General features: G+C 41.3%; 1 protein-coding gene across 3 annotated transcripts; it reads left to right on the top strand.

Annotated features, from left to right (window-relative positions):
• Positions 1–638: 638 nt before the first annotated feature.
• Positions 639–17,099, top strand: SLC38A2 (solute carrier family 38 member 2). Of its 3 annotated transcripts, XM_040594659.1 has the most exons (16): positions 639–893; positions 1,520–1,708; positions 1,961–2,042; positions 2,159–2,274; positions 5,380–5,453; positions 5,551–5,643; positions 5,833–5,914; positions 8,988–9,070; positions 10,056–10,114; positions 10,244–10,390; positions 11,173–11,252; positions 11,351–11,451; positions 11,823–11,947; positions 12,687–12,831; positions 12,949–13,046; positions 13,766–17,099. In XM_040594659.1, the coding sequence occupies exons 2-16, from the start codon at positions 1,590–1,592 to the stop codon at positions 13,862–13,864; spliced, it is 1,503 nt and encodes a 500-aa protein (XP_040450593.1). In that variant the 5' UTR covers positions 639–893; positions 1,520–1,589; the 3' UTR covers positions 13,865–17,099. The 3 variants fall into 3 exon arrangements, with proteins under 3 accessions (XP_040450593.1, XP_040450594.1, XP_040450596.1); XM_040594660.1 differs by lacking the exons at positions 639–893; positions 1,520–1,708; positions 1,961–2,042 and adding an exon at positions 4,568–4,727 and having other exon boundaries at positions 2,163–2,274; XM_040594662.1 differs by lacking the exons at positions 639–893; positions 1,520–1,708; positions 1,961–2,042 and adding an exon at positions 4,571–4,727 and having other exon boundaries at positions 2,172–2,274.
• Positions 17,100–19,531: the final 2,432 nt, after the last annotated feature.

Below are 19,531 nucleotides of genomic sequence, written 5' to 3'. Positions count from 1 at the left end.
CGCAGCGCTTGGGGCCTGTGGGCTGCCGCCGCGGCCCGCGCTCGCACGTGCACCACCGCTTAGCTCGCGTATTAAAAATAGCAAGTGACTGCAGCGGGCAGCGACGGGTCGGGGGCACCTCGTCCCCTGCCGCGCACCAAGACACTGGGAAACGCCAGACCCGGAGCGCGGCGGCGCGCCAAAGGCGGGCGCAGGGTGGAACCGCCGGGGGGGGCGGCGGCCCCGCTGGGCCCGTACCCGGCGCTGCAGTCCGGCTGCAGATGCTGCGCCGGGCAGGTGGAAGCACCTCTCAGACAGGGCGCTCTTGACAAGCGCCGCAGCGTCCCGTCTCCTCTGCGAAACGCAGTTGCCCCCGGCGTAAACACGGGAGAGATGCTCGCAGCAACGACCGCTGTCATGTGCCGGCGGCCCCGCTCCCGACCCCCCGCCGGGCACACGCCGGTGACCGGTTCCACACCTCACTCGGGCGCGCCCCAACCCGCCGCCGCCCCCGCTGCCCGGCCCGGGCGGAGGGTCAGTCGGGCAGGGAGGAAGGCGGGGGGCGGCGCGGCGGCGGGCGGGCGCCGCGCCCCTCCGCGATGACGCGCCCGCATTCCTGCCTGAAGAGCGGCGGCGCCCCGAGGGGGCCGTCAGACCGGGAGCGACGCTGCCGCTGCGCGCCGCACGCCTCCGCCAGAGCGCCACGGACACGATATTTTCTTTCCCTTTCATACCGCTGGCTTCTTCAAGTGATTTTTTCCTACTTTTATTTATTTAGCGTTTTGTTTTCGCTGACGTTTTATAGTTAAGGGGATTTTTTTTTCCCTGCAAGAAGCAGCAGCAGCGGGGAGAAGAGCATCTCCTTATTCCGAGGCTCCGGGAGGAAACCTCGCGTTCAAGCTCCTGCGGAGAAGGTACGGCGCGGCGCCGGGTGCCGGCTGTTGGGCGGCCGCCAGCAGGAACGGGGCGACTTTCGGTGGCAGCGCGGCTCGTCCTTGGCTCTTTGTCTGCCGGCAGCCCCCGGCCCGCCGCCCAGCACCCTGCCGGGCTCCGCCGGGACGCGCGGCGGCGGCGGGCGCGCGTAGGGAAGGTGGAAAAAACCCAGGCGACTGCGGTGCGGCGCAGCGCCGTGACTGACCTGCGCTTTTCCATTGAAAGCGCCGGGATGCCCGGTGCCGCCGGCGGGGAGGGAGGGAGGTAGGACACAGCGGCGGCCGCGGGACGGGAGGCTCCAGCGGCCGATGTGACAATCGTCCGTGGGTGTTGCATCAGGCTGCGCCCCGCTATCGGGGAGGGGGAGGGGGGGTAGTGCGGCGTGGCGGTGCCGCTGCCTCGGCCCGGTGCCCGGCGCCGCCGCAGGTACCGGCGCGGGGCGCACCTTTGTCTGCGCGCGCCCCCCGCCCCGCGCGCCCCCCGCCCCGCGCGCCTGGTACTTTTCCACTCGGCGGCGGGCGGGGGCCGCCGAGCCGCGGGCGCGCGGTGGCCACGTGACGGGCCGCGGCGCCCGCTGCGGCACTGACGTCGCCTCCCACCTCCGCAGGCGCGGCGAGCCCCGCCGCCAAGGACAAAAGAGCGGCCGCCGAGCCCCGACCCCCGGCACCGCCGCCGCCATGAGCAGCGCCGAGATGGGCAAGTTCAACATCTCCCCCGACGAGGACAGCAGCAGCTACAGCTCCAACAGCAACGACTTCAGCTACCCCTACCCCACCAAGCCGGCCGCCATGAAGAGGTGAGGGGGGGGCTCCGCCGCCGCGGGACGGGCGGCACCCCGCCGCGGGCACCGGCGGCCGCGGCCCCGGTAGAAAGCGCCGCCCCGGGCCCGGCGGCGCGCTGCGGAAAGGCGCTGTGCCGGGCGGGGTGGCTCTCCTGGCACCGTTACGCCGGTGGTCTCGCTCCCCCCGGCGCTGGGTGGGAATGCTGAACGCGAAGCCCGTACGCAAGTCGCCCGTGATAGCCGCTAACGATGCAATGTTTTTTACAGCCACTATGCGGATATCGATCCAGAAAATCAAAATTTCTTGCTTGACTCCAATCTCGGAAAGAAGAAATATGAAACTCAGTATGTAAGTACATAGCAATGACATTTCAAAACAAAACAAAACAAAAGCTTCCTTTATGTTGTTTTTTTTTAATTCTGAAATAACTTTCCATTAATTTTTACCTATCTCCCTTTTCTCAGCATCCAGGTACTACTTCCTTTGGAATGTCAGTATTTAATCTGAGCAATGCTATTGTGGGTAGTGGCATCCTTGGTCTTTCGTATGCCATGGCTAACACTGGAATTGCTCTTTTTGTGTAAGTATCATTTGGTTCTTAAAAAAAATATCTTTCTGCTGTGCAATTAATAATGGAAAAATACTTGATGTAAGAGTATGACCTTTACAAAATACCCAGTCATTGCCATAGGTGCAGAACTGCATTCTAGGATTTATGGCTTGTTTTAAATTAAGAGATTGTGATACATTCAGAAGTATGTGCAAAAACAAACAGATTCACTGCAAGCTCTGTAACCCACGAAATATTTTACGGTGAATTTTCCTTTCCTTAGCTGTAGTTTCTCCACAAATAACTGATAGACTTCCCTTGAAAATTCCGTTATCCGGGTGGAAAAGAGAGGTTGCTACTTGACAGACTGAAGTCCGTGCTAGCTTTTTCCTTCAGAGTTCACTGACTGAAATTAATGACAACAGAAACTTTTCAATTGGTGGAAGTCATAATTGCACAAAAAGTACAGGATCAGGCTGTAGAGAGAAGAAAAAAGTGGGTAGAAGGGCATTAGCTTATTTGCCTCTTGTAAGTCTGGCCATGACTACTCTTAAAATTTCTGTGGCCCAGTCCTAACAATCAGGGACATGGTTTCCTTTTCTTCAGCTGACATAGTTGTGTTTCTAGAGGTACAATGTGCTTACACCAATAAAGGAATCCTTTTTACTGCTGTGCTTTTACTCAATTCAGGGAACTGGTTTCAGCTACACCTGTAAAAATTTCTGTCTCTCTGCAAGGGAGGGTTGTGGAATAACCAGCATGTCTTTGTTGGTATTGGCAAAAGCTTTCAGGTAGAAGACCGGACTAGTAACATAATTGGAAATGTCATGAGGAAACAATTATGTACAGTGCTTCTAAATGTCTTGGGAAAGTGCATTTTTCATACATTGGAGGCAGCTCAGCTCACACAACATGTAGTATCACTGACTGAGAGCAAATGGGAATCTGTGGATATGTTTCAAGGAACTTGTTATTTTTATCCTGGAAATAGATAAATGTGCTGAATGTTCAAGAACAAGTGGAGAATAACATTTAGTTTGAAATTTGCGTTACTATGTTGCCAGGTTTCCAGAAAGTTGCAGGCCAGATTTACTTCCAGATATTTTGCAGTATATCAGAGTGGCATTCAAGTTTCCTGAGGAAACTACCAGTGTGTGAAGTTTTGACCTAAAGGATTTTATTTTAAATATATGGTGATATGTTGATTTTTTACTAAGACTTTTACTTACTTAGATGATGCTAAACTGAATGAACAACTTAGCAGCATGAATTCAGAAGATGTAGATACTTATGTCTCTCCTACATGTCTCCTATATGTCCTCTAAAGATGTTTTGCAGCACATAAAAAACCAGCATAATGCACATTAGAACATCTCGGGGGGGGGGGGGGGGGAGAATTTAAGGTTAGATATTTGAGCAGATTTGCATATAATGGGGGTCCTTTCTTCTGGAGACAAAAAAAAAAAGGTCTCAGACTGTCAATTTAATGACTGGGTGCTGAGGTCGTTTAGTTACCTTTCATTTCCAGATACAGCACTCAGATCTATTTGCGTTAGTAGTGATTCAAAGATAAACTCCTTAGTGGAGTTTGTATACTTCCCAGGTGGGAAAACAGTCAATCACTGATGTTACTGAGGATTTGTGATGACACTGAGGGCGTTATAGACATACTTTAATAACAAGGTTACAGATTCAGATCCAGATACAGTTGATTAAGGCAGTAAATTCTTTGAAGACTCTGTGGAGTCACTTGTGTCAGTTCTGTGACTTGTCACTCGTGTCAGCACTAAATGAATGAATGATACCGTCTGGAAGCCAGAAACCGATTGAGCTTCAAGATGAGTTTGCTGACTGATCTTGCCAACACTGTGGGCAGCCCTCTGAGGTTAGAACTGAGGGGTGCAGGATCTATGCTGTTTTAATGAAATGTAACCCTTGCACATCTCACTATGCTGCTTCTAGTCGATGGCTGAACTAAATCCTGGTTAATCTCTACCTGTCAAAAATAAAGAGGTTTATTTGTGTGCATGTGTTGGTGCTAATTGACACAGTAACATGTTTCCTGGATTCCTTGGAGAGATCTGTGAAGCTTTTCTCAGATGTTCTTGTTTCCAGTTCTTTGTGCTGTGTTTACAAATTTCACCAAAGTTAAAAATGACAGAAAAGGAAATGTAAAGAGTACTGTGGGAGCTCTAAGTGGATCTTGCTGTTTTTGAGCAGATGTGCTGATTCTTAGCTTTCCTATAAAGCAGAATGCTTGTATTGGTATAAGAAAGGCCAGGGTTTTTTTGAATATCTTGTAATTTTCCACTGTGTTCTTCAGCAGTTGAGAAGTCCCCCCTAGTGTGCCACTCCGGGAAGTGCATTTGTTGTGGGAGAGATTTGTTGTTGAGAGATCCGAATTTTAGATGTTGCAAATGGAAATAATACATATTGCATGTAAAAGCTGTGGGGAAGATGAACAAGCCACTAGCGATTCCCATGTAAGCACACATGAAGAGTTAACGTTTGAGCAAAGAATTTTTTTTTTTTTTTTTTTTTAACGACAATAAATACGTATTTTCATTTGAACATGCAACTCTCGATACATCTGAATTTTCAGTCAGTTCTTTAAGGCTTTTGCAGTTTCATCCCTACATAAAAAAAGATGTCACACACATGTAAGCTGAAAAGCTTATTTGTTTAAGACCAAGAGATAATCTTCACTTTAGCTACAGTTAGTCACAACTTCATGTTTGGTACATGCATGACACCCTGTTGAAGACAGGAGAAATACAGTTTCTTACCAGGATACAAAACCATTCCCATCGATACTTTGTAAGTTATTTGTATCAGATGTAGCCAGTTATAATGGCCTGAGACTTGTCAGTGCTTATGACACTTTACACTGAAGTGTTGTTGAATCCTATACTAGAATTTCTATGCCTGCCTCTGAAATGCATTTTAGTATAAAATCCTTTCTAAACTAGGCATTAATAGGGTTTTCAGAATGCTTTTAGCTGCCCATAGCATCTGTGGGTTTTCCTAGATAATATTTTAGTATGATTAATTTTTATGTTTTATCTGCATTTACTTAATAAGGTTATAATAAGTCATTTATGGCTACTAAAACTTTGCATGTTTTCCCCTCCCCAGGATACTCCTGCTGTTTGTCTCAATATTTTCTTTGTATTCAGTGCATCTCCTTCTGAAGACTGCCAATGAAGGAGGTAGAGCAAATTACTATTTTACAAACATACGGTATTTATTCATTTGGTATTTTTGTGAAACACACCCTCCCAACTGATTATTTTTGTTTTCTTTTAGGATCTTTATTGTATGAACAGTTGGGAATGAAGGCATTTGGTATGGCTGGAAAACTTGCTGCTTCCGGATCAATTACAATGCAGAACATTGGAGGTGAGGACAAGATCTTAAAATGCCTGCACTGTCAGTAGTTCCCTACTTATTCTTGGAGACTTTTTTTTCACACAACATGTGTTCATTAACTGCTTGTGTTCAAGTGAAGTTATGAAACATGTTATGTGATTCTTGCATCTTGTGGCATATTCTATATTTGTAATGATCTATGATGTTATTCACCTACAGCTATGTCAAGCTACCTCTTCATAGTGAAATATGAGTTACCATTGGTCATCAAGACATTTATGAACATCGAAGAGACCACAGGGTAGGTGTTAGAACTCCTCATCAGAGAAACTATTAGGAGAAACAAATACGGAGACTGTACATATTTTTATATGAAGACCACGTTCGTTACACCATAGGGTAGCTTCTTACTCAGACAGAGATACAGTAAGTTTGCCCTTCCCCTGAGTGCTCCACTTCATTTAGATCCAGCCTGTCCTGGGAAAAGGGTAGAAAAACACAGGTATCGCATCATATTACAGAAAGCTGTTCTCTAAAGAACATAAGGTAAGTGTTAATGTATGTACCAGTGAGTACATACTTTCAATAAGGAAAGGTAAATGTGGTTATGGTTGGTGGTTTGTTTTCTTCCTTTTTTTTTCCCCTTACTGCATTCCAACTGGTTTGGACTGATTATTTTGGTTTTCTAGTGTTAATATTGTGGAAGGTGATTAAATATAAGACTAAGGTGCGGTTATGTAAAGAATGTCTTCAGGAACGGTTCTCAAAAAAACATGAGGACGAAACATTGAGCTAAAACAGAGTATATAGGCCCAAGACTAAAGTGGTGGATGCGTTGCCATTTAGCCCTGGAGACTCCTTGACTCCGTAGTGGCTTTCCTGCTTGGCTTTAAAAGTGGGTGCCTCATGTAGGGTTCATTTTAGCTAGGCATACCATCTGAAAGTTAGATTTTGAGCTCACGATTACTCTGGTCTATGTATAATCAGTGGAGAAGGGCAATTCTCTGTAGTGGTCAGTTCAGTGCACCTGGCTTAGACACCTGTTTTGGGCATCTCCAAAGAACAATTTATTATAACACTCTATATGGAGAGGTTGTGTAAAAACAGCTATCTAAAACAAGATGCCTGACTTCAGATGGATAGAGTTAAGTGCTATAAATCTCACTCTTCAGAGTTGTACTTCTGTGCCTTGTCCTGAAGTGTCCCAGTCTTGAGAGGGCTGAGCAGCTCAAGACTCCAACTTACACCTAAGCCTGAGTTCAGAAGGTAGGCATTTTTCTGCCTCTGTTCCCCAAGGGGTTCAAGCCATTTGGTGGTGTTCATACAGCTTACTGATAGATGTTGTCATGACAACAGTGCTAGCCATCTTTCTTTTTTTTGTTTGTTTGTTTGTTTTTTGGGGGTTTTGTGGGGGTTTTTTTAATGTAATCAAAGAACGCACCCTCTCCATTTACTTAGTAGTGTAATATTTACAAATTCTTTGCTGGGAAGGTTCATTTCCCTCCTTTGGCTGAATTGAAGTCCTTATTTCACACTTCTTAAGAAAGTCCCTGGAGTAACCAGTACTTACGAGGGGTCTTGGAGGCAAGTATTTTTACCTGTCCCATCTTCAGAGAAGAATTCAAAATCAGTTGCAGTTCAAGAGGGAAAGTTAAAGGCTGTGAACCTCACTGGATACAGCTGCTGCTATGCAAATCTGGCAGACAAAATTAAATTGAGATTTGTCTTTTTAAGTGTTTTCTCGTTGGCTAGTACTAGGTAGCTGTACAGTGATTTAAAGTAGATCTTTTCTCAGTGCTCTGGCAATTGTGGACCCCATTTAACTGACTGTCTTCATGCATTGCTTAGGGGAGTCTGGGTGGCTACCATTGGCATGGATTCCACTCTGGCAGCCTGATGCCTAAAATGTAAGCACTTACCTGTTTAAATGTCCCAAAATAATGCTTACTGTAAAAGATACTCTGGAATTCTGAGACCATATTACAAATACTAGTTCCATTGTTTAAATTAATTTAGCGACTTTTAAAATATTCAGCTGTATTTAAAAGCTGTGCAATCCCATTCTTTTCTCTTCAGCACAGAAAAACTTTTAAGTCCTTGCTCTGAAAGTCCTGATGGCCTCCATGTGGGGCATGTGCAATAACAGTGCACATTCTTGTGACTGTATTAAATGCAAGGAATCTCTGTGCTGCGATTTCTTTTGAAATTTACTACAAGACTACTACATTAAAAAAAAAAAAGACAACAAAAAGTACATGATATTAATGTCCTACACATCCAAACTTTCTCAAATGCAGTTTTTGCATTTAGTTACGCCAGATGAAACTGGGGAAGAGATGACCAAATTGTTTTTGCATTTACTACATAAAGCCAGAGCAAGTCTGTTAAAGTGATTCCATATTTCCAGTACCATATGCAGGCTTATAATTCACTTGAGTTTGAATGCACAAATTTCCAGTTAGGTCATTATTTTGTCTTTGTTTACCTAAATAATATACAGTCAGTTAAAGTATTAATATTTGGGAATAAATGCTTAGTGTTACTTTAATTGCTTAGAGCATAGAGGATGAACCTGTAGGACACAGGAAGAAAGCAGTTACTCTGCCATGATTAAATATTTAAGATCAGTTTTTCTGTTAGTTCAGTGAAATTACGTTATATTCAGACAGATCTAACTTTTGTTTTTCTGTGTTTCAAAGGGAGATGTTAGTCTTCTAACACTCCAGAATGTTTTTCAGAAAATAGCTGCTGCTTCTTATGGAATAAATGGTAAAAATTATCTGAAGGAAAGAAACTTCTGAGGTTCTTACCATAGTTTCCCTGCTGAAAGGGACTAAACGTGCCTCCAGGAGACTCCCAGTGCTCGGTGGAGTTTTCTCAGCCAGTGGGCCTGAGCTACTGCCTTAACTCCAGCCCTCACCTGTTTTTCTTAAACTCCTGCAGGGCACCCAACAGAATTTTATTCCCATTAAAAGTGGATCACCACCCTGATGGGTCCCTGCAATATCCTAATACATCTGGAAAGTTGGGAACCAGCATTTAAATAAATTACTATTTTTGCCATGATTGATCCCAGTTGACTTTTTTTCTAACCAGTCATTTACTTTCCTGTCTTCTGACTTCCAGATGCATATTAATTTTAGAAAAGGACACTAAAGGAAAGGCACAATGCAGATTTGGGGTGAGATAAGAAGGAGATAGGAAGGTATTGTAAGGCTTTAGGTCCATAGAGTAAGTTGAATGCTAATCCTTGTGACATCAGGTATTACTTTTTTTAAGAAGCCATGTGTTGTAGAAGATGAGTGAAGACTCAACTGCAAATGTCATAATTTCAAATACTCTGGTTACTTACAAATACTACATTTTTTCTACAGAGAATGGTATCTAAATGGAGACTATTTAGTGCTGCTGGTGTCTGTCATCCTCATTCTCCCCTTGTCCTTACTGAAAAATTTAGGTAAGCAATAGAGAACAATTAAAATAAAAATGCATTGTAAATACTGAGGGGGAATGGGTTGATACAGTGTTTGAGTCTTGGAAGTACTACGGGAGCTAACAGCTGTCTCCAAGCATGTCTCTTGGGCCGAATCCATGTTTAGATAATTGCTGTCAGTCTACGTAAGAAAAAAAAAAATCAAGACAAGTATCTTAAGTTACAGATGTGTTTGTGGAAAATGAAGGGACAATAGCTAGGGTAGCTTTAGACAAGACTGAGCAGTAACTTTCTGTTTGTGTTCTTATAACAAAGTTTGACCTGTTTCGGTCAGCAGTGAAGTAGTATAAAATTGTTATTAGCTAATAGTGTTATTAACTATCCTGTAACAGTCTGAAAAGAATAGGGCTAGCCCTGGGCAGTTAAACTGTCTTTGCAACATAAGTGGAAGTCACCTTTTGCATTTTAGATCCCAAGCAGTAGTAAAGCATCTCATACAAGATGCTTTATCTGAAATAGCTTAATTCACTGACAAATGTGAATAATTAAGCTAGCACACTAGTTTTTTCAGAGGATCCGGTAGCAGAACCTTACTAACTGAGAGGTTTAATGTGAATTACTTTCTCAAGTTACTACGTATTACAAGAAAAGTGAGTTAATAAAAACGTAAGGGAAAAGGCTAAATTATCTCATAGTGCATTCTATTAGAGTTAATCCTGTAATCTTTCTTAGTATATAATAAAACATTCACATAGTTCTTGGGGGGGGGGTTGTGATATTTGTTTGGTTTTTTAAGTTATAAAGTTTTAATATTACAGACTCGCTGTATGTGTAGACCCTAATATGTCTGAGAACTTTCAGATCTGGTTTAAGATTAGCAGAAAGTCAATGAATAATTAAAATGGCAATCCATTGATCACTGACAGAATATATTTTGTCATAATGCTATGACTTGAATGGTGTTTCTGTTCATTGTACCTTAGATTTTTTTTATCTTTCTCGATCGCAGGATATTTGGGCTATACCAGTGGCTTTTCCTTACTTTGCATGGTCTTCTTTCTGATTGTTGTAAGTATAATCTTGTATATTTCCAGTGCTTCTAAAACTGCATTTCAAAGTGAAATTAAACTCAGTTTCTGAAAAGTTTCACATAGTGCTTTAGTCAAAGTAACCATAAATACATGGCTTTATTTCTAGGTAATTTGGAAGATGTTTCAGATTCCTTGTCCTGCAGACAGTGACATCATGAACATAACAATAAATATGACACTGGCACCTTTGGTAGATGAAAACATAACAAGTGATGATGTGTGCAAGCCAAAATACTTCATCTTCAATTCACAGGTAACTGACTAAAAATCAGACTCTCTTGAAAAGAAGTAACTTAGCCAATTAATTAGGTCATTTTTCCTTCTAGTAATTGCCCAGTTGTAAACTTGGGATGTGCTAAGACTTCCTGTTCCAGTAGAGTTAGGCACTGTTTACCTCCTGTAGACTGGATGTTTCCACACTACAAATAGATAGAAATTAGAGGAGCTTGAGGTGCCTGCCTGAGTTGAGTGGCAATAGACACAGCTATTATTCTTCAGCACATCACTTCTCAAGCTTTGCCAAGTTAAGTTAGTAACACATTTTAAAAAAACTGATTGCAGAAGAGGATGAAGTAAATAGTAAAAGCTTGCAAATGGGAAGTTTATGCCAGGGTTTGGAACAGACTTTAAGTTCCCAGCCATAAAGTTTGGACTTCCATGAATGCTCCCAATTACTTGTGTAATTGTTCATGTGTGGTGAACCTCTGCACATGGGGAAGAAGTACATCTAATGACCAATACCCGGCAGGTAAGATCAGGCGGCAATGGCTTAAGCCTATGAGATGCAGAACATAATTCTGAATGCAAATACATTCAGCTTAGCATGGACTTCAATGAGATTTGAGAGTATTTGCATTTAAGAAAATATGAACTTGTTTTAATTCTTGCCAAAGTTTCTGTTGTGAAGAATAGCTAGTCTTTAGCAAAAACAAAACTGATGCCTAAGTCAAAACTGAAAAATCTACTGATGTATATTTTAAGACTAAATTTCTAATGTCTGTTGAGATACTTAAGAAAGATACATTTGTTTTTCAGACTGTCTATGCTGTTCCAATCCTAACGTTTTCTTTTGTCTGCCATCCTGCAATTCTTCCAATCTATGAAGAACTGAAAAGGTAAATGTTAGATATGTGTCTGTAATTTCACTAAACGAAAGTAGTATTATAAAACAAAATGTTCTTGTTGCTAATGTTTCTTTTTCTCTTTTTTGTAGCCGAAGCCGTAAAAGGATGATGAACGTGTCCTATGTATCTTTTTTTGCCATGTTCCTCATGTACTTATTGGCTGCTCTCTTTGGATACCTGACATTTTATGGTGAATATTGCCTTCTCTGCTTTCTTTTAGATTAATTATGCTCTGCAGAACCGCAGTATTATTTTTAGATTCGAACAAGCAAGCATTTGCTCTGGGTTCTAAATATATGCTCTTTGTTGGTTTTGGGGTTTTTTAATACTTTTGTAAGTGCATACCCAAAAGGAGATAAGTAGTAGAATTAGACCCAAGGCACAGGATTAAAACTGGATTAAAACAGATTCAGTGTCTCCAAGTTATCCTGTGTAAAGTGGAGGTGCGCTTACAGGAGATGTTGAGGCTTTCAATTCATGTTGCTGTGACAGTATTCAGAGCATAAGTGGTTGTCTAAGAAATGTCAACTATATCTATTTAAAATACTGTTTTCTTTATAGGAAAAGTTGAACCAGAACTGCTTCATACCTACTCTGCTTATCTGGGTGCTGATGTTCTTCTTCTTATTGTGCGTCTCGCTGTACTTATGGCTGTAACCCTTACTGTACCTGTAGTTATTTTCCCAGTAAGTGATTTATTTTTTTGGTCTTAATACCATTTTTTATTTTCATCACCTGTCCTGCTGCAGTCATTTACTGATTTGGCAACTCCCATTTATTAACAGAATTTCTCTCTTAACTGAAAAAGGAAATTTAATCTAATAAGCTTGAGGACATATATCTATACTGTTAATTCAAATAAATTAAATAAACAGGCAACATTTACAAAGCAGTAGATATAAATACATTCGGTTATGTTGTTTTCCCAATATGGTTTAATTGGGGAGATGGAATAGATTGCCTGTTTATAAAAGTATTTGCCCTACTGTATTATCAACTTTAAAAAGGTTTTTTTTGAAAGTACATCGTGAATATAAATTCTGGTTATTTAGTTATATATTGTTGAGCAGCATCCTTAGATGTTACAAAAAATCCCTGGGGTTTATTTTTGTTCAAGACAGATATTTTTCCTTGGTTTTTTTCTCCATTACTGGCTGTGCTTTGGAAATCTAAATCATTGAAAAGAGAAACAGACTAGAAACACAGAGCTGTCTCTCAAGTGCAGGAAGTAAATATTAAAAAAAAAAAAAAAAAGAGAGAGAAATTACTTTCATGTCTTTCAAGTTTTATTAAAATCTGAAGTGTTCAGGAAAATTACATTAACATACTTTCTGAAGGAAAGTCTAATTCAGGTGACGGTCACTAACTTCCACAATGAAGACTGAACTGTCTTTATTTTTTTTTCTTTTTTCCCCTCTTCTAAAGATCCGCAGTTCCATTACCCAGCTGTTGTGGGCAGGGAAGGAGTTTAGATGGTGGCGTCACTGTGCCATTACAGTTGCTCTTTTGGTGTTTACCAACGTGCTTGTTATCTTTGTCCCTACTATTCGAGACATCTTTGGATTCATTGGTAAGCATTTTCACATCAGTTCAAGTAGTCTTTGAAATCTCAGAAAGTGGAGTTTGGATTTAATTAAGTTATGTTTACTTAGTTATGAATATTTATTTCTATGCTTTTTCAATACAGGTGCATCTGCAGCAGCCATGCTGATCTTTATACTTCCTTCTGCCTTCTATATCAAGTTAGTGAAGAAGGAACCAATGAAGTCAGTGCAAAAGATTGGGGTATGTATAGACAAATATGTCACAGTCATACTTGCTTACTAATTCAGAGCAAGAACTTTGGCTTTTTTCTTAACAATGTAAGAATTTTGAAGTCCTGGTGAAGGGCAGCAGTGCGTCAGCATTTAGTCTTCTCTTAGTTAACACCTCGGAGTTGCACAGGTACTCAAAACTGAGGAGACAGCCATCGTAAGGCTCAGTTCACTCCAGTGACTTTTCTCACCCCCCAACCCCCGATCTTAACAATTGTTGGGTCGCTCTGTTGCTGATAAGAACCGGATTCCAACAGTTTATCCTTAAGAGCTATAGTAATAGTCTTGTTCTCCTTCAGATTTTCTGTCAAGACTTATTTACATAATTTACCCCAGAAAATTCATTTGGGTGATCCTGACTGATCTTGGTGCTCTCACTGACCTTAGACATACTGACTCAGAATCAAATTGTAGACATACTGAGTCAAAATAAAGTCAGCGTAGTGACACAGCCTGACTGGTATCAGCAGCTGCATTAACTTCCCTCAGCTGAGGGTGAGGTCTGCTACACTTAAATGTACTTTTTTATTTGAAAAAGGACCTCAAGTATGAGAAGGGTACCTAGCTTGTTACTGTTTTCCATGATCTCATCTCTTTCTTCGTCCTCCATGAGCAATGGCATTTGTGCCATATATGGGTATGACTTTATAGCAGAATCTGAAATCCTTCTTTTATGTTTTCTATTTTCAGGCTGCGTTCTTCTTCCTAAGTGGTATACTTGTGATGACTGGGTGTATGACACTGATTGTTCTAGACTGGACCCAGAATGTTGCATCTGATGGCCATTAACTGTCCTGGTTTAATCTCTAATACTCCACTTCAAATGCCAGTGTTCACTCAGATACCTACTGAGAATGAAAATGAGCTATTCAGCTTCCTCTAAAATGCAGATTCTTTGTTGATGGTTCTTCTGATGGTTGAATACCTGAACTCTGTCTTTAAGAAACTATTCGCATGGTGGAAGTGGATATAAACATCAAACCACATGAGTGTCTGGCTGAAGGAAGTGACGACTTTATTCCATTCCAGAGAATGGACAGAACTCTCTGTAGACTTTTATCAAGCCATGTTTGGCTTTCGTCATTGTTACTTGGATATTTTGTTATTTTACTTGAATGTGCCTAATGGAACCATTTGATGTGAGAAATAACTCTTTAATTTACAGCAAAGTGTTTAAATAACCAATGAGAGAGAGAGAAAAACACTTATTTTTTGTACCAAATATTCTTATGGACCTCAAAAGCACTATTTTGACTTTAAGAAACATTTTTCTAAAAAGAATGAAAGAATAACATAGGAGAGCTCATACAAATATTTAATCAGTGTCCTAAATTAAATCTAGGTTGCCTTTCTGTAGAGGCATAATTAGAAGAAATTTTATTTTAAAAAATACTTCTAATGACCAAAACAGAAAATTAACCAATTCAAGTAAAAAGTCTCTAATGACAAATGCTTCCCATGAAATTCACTTAGTTTGAAGTAAGTTTGAAGATTCAGAAAATCATTTGTCAGCTTAATTAGCTACAGTTACCTTAGTTCCAAAAAATGGTGTGGAAACCCAAATTTCCGAGCTTTAAAAAACCTCACCTTTTAGAACAATTATGTTTTGACAAAAATATAGTTAATCTAGAAATCATAAAGACGGCATTGACATTTCCCTTCTTGAGGTACTCAGTAGTGCAATTGAGTAAAACAGGGTTTGGGGGTTTTTGCTTTATTTTGGGGTTTTTTTTCCTGTTGTAGATATAAATTCAGTGGCACTGGAGCATATGATGCCATTAATATAAAACTCCCTCCTGGAGTTCTCTTTATTAACAAGGTCCATTACCAGTTGTAGCAATGTTTGTTGGGGTTTTTTTTCTGTCCAATCTTATCTTGAAACACTCTGTAGGAAAACAGAAGGGTCCTAATGTAGTTTACTAGTTGTATAATATTCAAAAACTGTACAGTATTTCTCAAATTACTCATCCATTATTGGATTTTGAATTACTTGACTATTCTGTTTCTGAGTCAGATCCACAAAGTAACTGCACCAGTATTTCATGCTTGGTACAAACTCTCTTCGCATACCTAACTGGGATTCCTCTTCCAATTTATACTGTATAGTAGTATTGAAGATAACCTCATAGGCTGGATAGTCATCTCATACTTGTTTGCTTCAGAAATAGGTAAGTTTCTTATGAGCCCTAGCTAGCTAGCTGATGAAGCAGGTGCTGTATGGTTGTGATTAGCTGTTTTGTTTCTAGTGCATGTTTACTCTTTCATTCTTATCCCAGGTTGAAGAGAAGTAACATTTGTATAACAGCGTACTTGGCTTATAAGGGGTTCTCAAACACAATATCGGGTACAAAAGCCTAGATAGAGATTATTAATGAAATAATCATGGCAATGTGGTCAACTGTCTTCATCTGACATGATGCTTTAAAAATCTGATATACAAAGTTCCACTCGGTCATTATGTCAGAGGGAACAAGTAAGGGCCTGTAATCCCTTGATTAAACAGCGCCTGAGACTTTTTTGCTCTTGTAGAATTAATCAGGAACAAATCCAAATGATAGTCACAGTTTGGCAGATCGTGTCAGTCTCTGCCCAGCCATTTAAAAATCTTTGAAAAGAGTTGCAGGTATTTTGTATTGATACTTCTGCATGACTGTAAGTACTGGTCACTAAATCCGTAGTGTAAAACTGTAATGAGAAGTTATATTCCTCTTGTGTTGTTTGTATTATTTTAGTGGTACTCAACTGGCAATTAACAATCCTGGAGTCAGCACTGACTAACGCTCCTTAGGTACTTCTCTGCCTCAGGTACTGTGCATTGGCCATCCATGGCTAACTGCCCCATGTTACCTGATCTCCACAGAAGCGCTGGGTGCGTGCCTCCTCAGTCCTTTGGCAGCTTGTCTCTTCCTCTCCTCAGATGGAGAGAGGTGGAAGAGGATTAAAATGTCGTCTACCTTTGAGCAATTTGTAGCACATAAGGGATGAAGTACTTCCTCAGCCAGCATTTAGAAAGAAGGAAACAAAGAGAAACAGCCTCCTTTCTGTCAGTGACCACAGAAGAGGAAGGAGGTGTAAATGAGAAGTTACTACACAATCCTTCTCAGCAGCCAGAGAAGAGGGAGATGTCACTTAATTCTCTGAATGTAGCAATTTCCAGATTTTACGTGTTACATGATTTGATGACTGGGTCTCCACCTGCAACAGTTGAGTTCCACTTGGCTGGGTTGATTTCCAACATGTGAATTATTTAATTATGGGGTTTTTTACAAACCTGTCTGCTTAAAGTTACCTACATTACAAACCACCTAAAAGAGCAGCTTCAGTATTAAACCACTGTCTTGTCACCTCAGTTAGACATTACTGTCTTCCATGATATTTCAGTCATATATGTAGTATGTTATTTATAAAACATTAATCCATTAAAACTAAACCTATTTTTCAATATTTATGATAGTCTATGTACATAAATTGTATGTGTGTATATACTGTAATTATGATGTATATAGTGTAGGTTTCGAATCTGGGATTTATGTATATATTCCTCTCATTACTGATTGTTGCATCATTTCAAGGAGTTGTTCATGTTGTACATCTGTATAACAACAGGAAAGATTCTTTTACAACAAAATGTAATGCTTACAAAAATGGAAGAAATGTGTTATACCTAAGGTGTGTAAGAAAACACTAAGACTGTATTTATTACAAATGTATATGTTGCAATAAACACAGGAGTCACTTGGGTCCATAAAAAGCGTTGTTTCAGGTTCACGCATACTTTTCCTCTAAAATTTACCATGGATGTTATGATTTCCTGAATGCAGCACTTAACAACTTTGATGATCTAATGTATTTGTTAGGCCACCAAATTCAGGCATCCTACGGTACATCCGTGTACATATGTAAATATCCACTGTATTGTTGGAGGCCAACAGTCTAGCTATAGTTGTTGGCAGAGAGTGCAACACAGTTTCAATGAAACATTGTATGTTTGTTTTAACTGAAATAAATAAACAGATAATCCTAAGCAATGTTGTGGTGCTTTTTTTTTTGGGGGGGGGGGCGGGGGGGAGCATTTGAAGGATTTTCAGTGTAGCTTTAATTTTGTATATTTTACTTATGAGCGTTTCTCAGGAAGGGGCGGGGCAGGGAATAGCATACAACTTAAGTCCACAATTTATGGTACTACAAGAGTAAACAGAACAAGTGGACATTAAAGAAAACAAGATATTGCATTACACAGGAAACCTGTATTGTGTCATTTGTTGCAGCACAGGTGTCTGCAGACAAGACTCAATGTGTTAGGTCTTGTAGAAGTATAACAAATCAGTGAGTCTTGCCAAAATTCCATGCCATTTTCCTGCAACTGAACAGAAGAAAACTGCTTCTGCAAAAAAATTCAAAACTGGTGCATCTGTTTCTCTTGTATTTTAGCAGTTCGATACAAACCAAGTGCGGCCTATCAGTTCTTTGTTCTGCAGAAACCTCTATGAATTCATATGAATCTTTGTCTTTCCCAAATATTAAGAACTGAGTGAGAGAGACATGGAAAGTGTAACTTGGTGTGTTAAGTAAGCAACAAAGCACTGTATAAAAGGAATATTAAAGAGGCATAGTTAAGTACCCTGAAATTAGGAAATGCCTCAATTAAGGTTGCTTTAATTACATGATTGCATAGTATTTTTCACTGGAACCCCTACTGAGTAGCTATTCATTATTTTTTTATCATGTTTTCTATGTGTTCACTATGTTTTTGTATTTGTTCAAAGTCCAAAGCCCATCCTGATGAGGGATGAATGTCCTCATTTCTCTAGTTCTCATTTTAATGTCATCTTTGTGAAATACAAATGATTACTCGTTTTCACAGCATTGCAGGTCTGTGAGAAGGCGTTAAGCAGTCGACACCTCTGGGGACCTGAAATGTGGGGAGGCAGCACTGTGAAGCAGCCATGCGTTTGAATCCACAATTTAATGACCTGCACTTGCTTAGTTTGTACTTCAGCATTTGCTTACTTGCCTCTGAAGCGTAACTGCAAAGAGATTTTGAGTTACCATGAACAAGAATCCTAAGCTTCAAGTTAGCCACTCGGTAATCGTGACTGGAAATGCTCAGTGTCGTAACTTGCCTACCATCATACAGGAATTTCATAGCAGTAGAGAAGCCCTTTCCCCAGAATGCCACTTGACAGGTTCAACAATTAAGCCCACATCTCTGCAATCAGGTATTTCCATCAACTCAATATGTGAAGTAGTCTTTTCTACACACTTCAGATTCCCCTTAAGAGCTGGCTCACCCTGTGTGATGAATGAGACTGTACAATACTTTAAAAAAAAAAAAAAACACACACAAAAACACAACAAACTTAAATAATTACATTGTGCAACAGTGCCTAATGATTTGAACATCTTTACCCACCACAAAGCTTTTGCTCCAGAAGAGGGATAAGCTGTCGCTTAGGGTTTATTCACAATACTGAGATTTGGGAATCTCTGTATGCCTCTGCAGGTGAGATATGCCTTCTTTACTTTCTTCTGGTTCCCTTAAAGTTTACCTCTTTCTTCCCCCCTTGCCTTGCCAAGTCTGTTCTGCCCCAAGGTCATGCCTAGGCAGCTCACTCCCATGCCCAAAAGGTCCCCCATAGTTTAGCTCATATACCTGTTTGTAGGGCAGCACAGCTCCCATTCGGTCTGTGTGCCCAGGTTTCCTTTCAGCAGAAACAGAGGAGAGAATGGCCAGTGTATACCCAGGTTTAAGCACCAGAAGGAGCTGAGATGTCATGAGGGAGCCCCCAACCCTGTCCTTCCAGGAATGTGGGCATGCCATCCCACCTCCAGTGCAGATGTACCCAGTGCCTGGTTCCTCAGCCTTTCTGGTTTCAGTCTCTTGAGCATGACAGTCTAAACCCCACCTGCTTTCATATGCATTTCCTTCTGTCTTCTTGCACAGCTGCTTTCAGCTGTCACAAGGTAACTCCTCCTCAGCTCTGTCACTCTTGCTCTGAACCCAATCCCAGTTTGCCAGCTCCCCATTAACACCACCTCTCCCAGCTCCTCCTGTGAGCCACCTTCCCTCATCTCACTACCTTCCTGACTACATGCCTGCCCAAGTCCAGCTCCCACCCTTCCACATTCACTTTACCCAGGCACAGGTAGGAATATCTGCCTTTGATTTTCCCAGCCTTTGCCCAGCTAGTCTCCTCATGGCCCCACTCTAACTACAAACCTTATGTTCTTGCTCTCTGGCCATCCTTCCAGTCCCAGCTCTCCAGCAGTCCCCATGGACTCCTTCGGCAACCCGGAGAAGCCCACTTCCACACTCAGTTCAGGCACCTCTTGCCCCTCCAGCCTTTGGCCGAGTGCAAAGCCCAGCGGTAGAGAAAGGGAGGGGCAACTTTTCCCAGGAAAAATGATTCATTATTGCACTATGGGAAAACATCCTCTTTCCCCCAATTTTATTCT

This window comes from Falco naumanni, chromosome 5 (genome assembly GCF_017639655.2).
Source record: "Falco naumanni isolate bFalNau1 chromosome 5, bFalNau1.pat, whole genome shotgun sequence".
Taxonomy (NCBI): domain Eukaryota; kingdom Metazoa; phylum Chordata; class Aves; order Falconiformes; family Falconidae; genus Falco; species Falco naumanni.
This window is presented reverse-complemented; position numbering and strand designations above follow the sequence as displayed.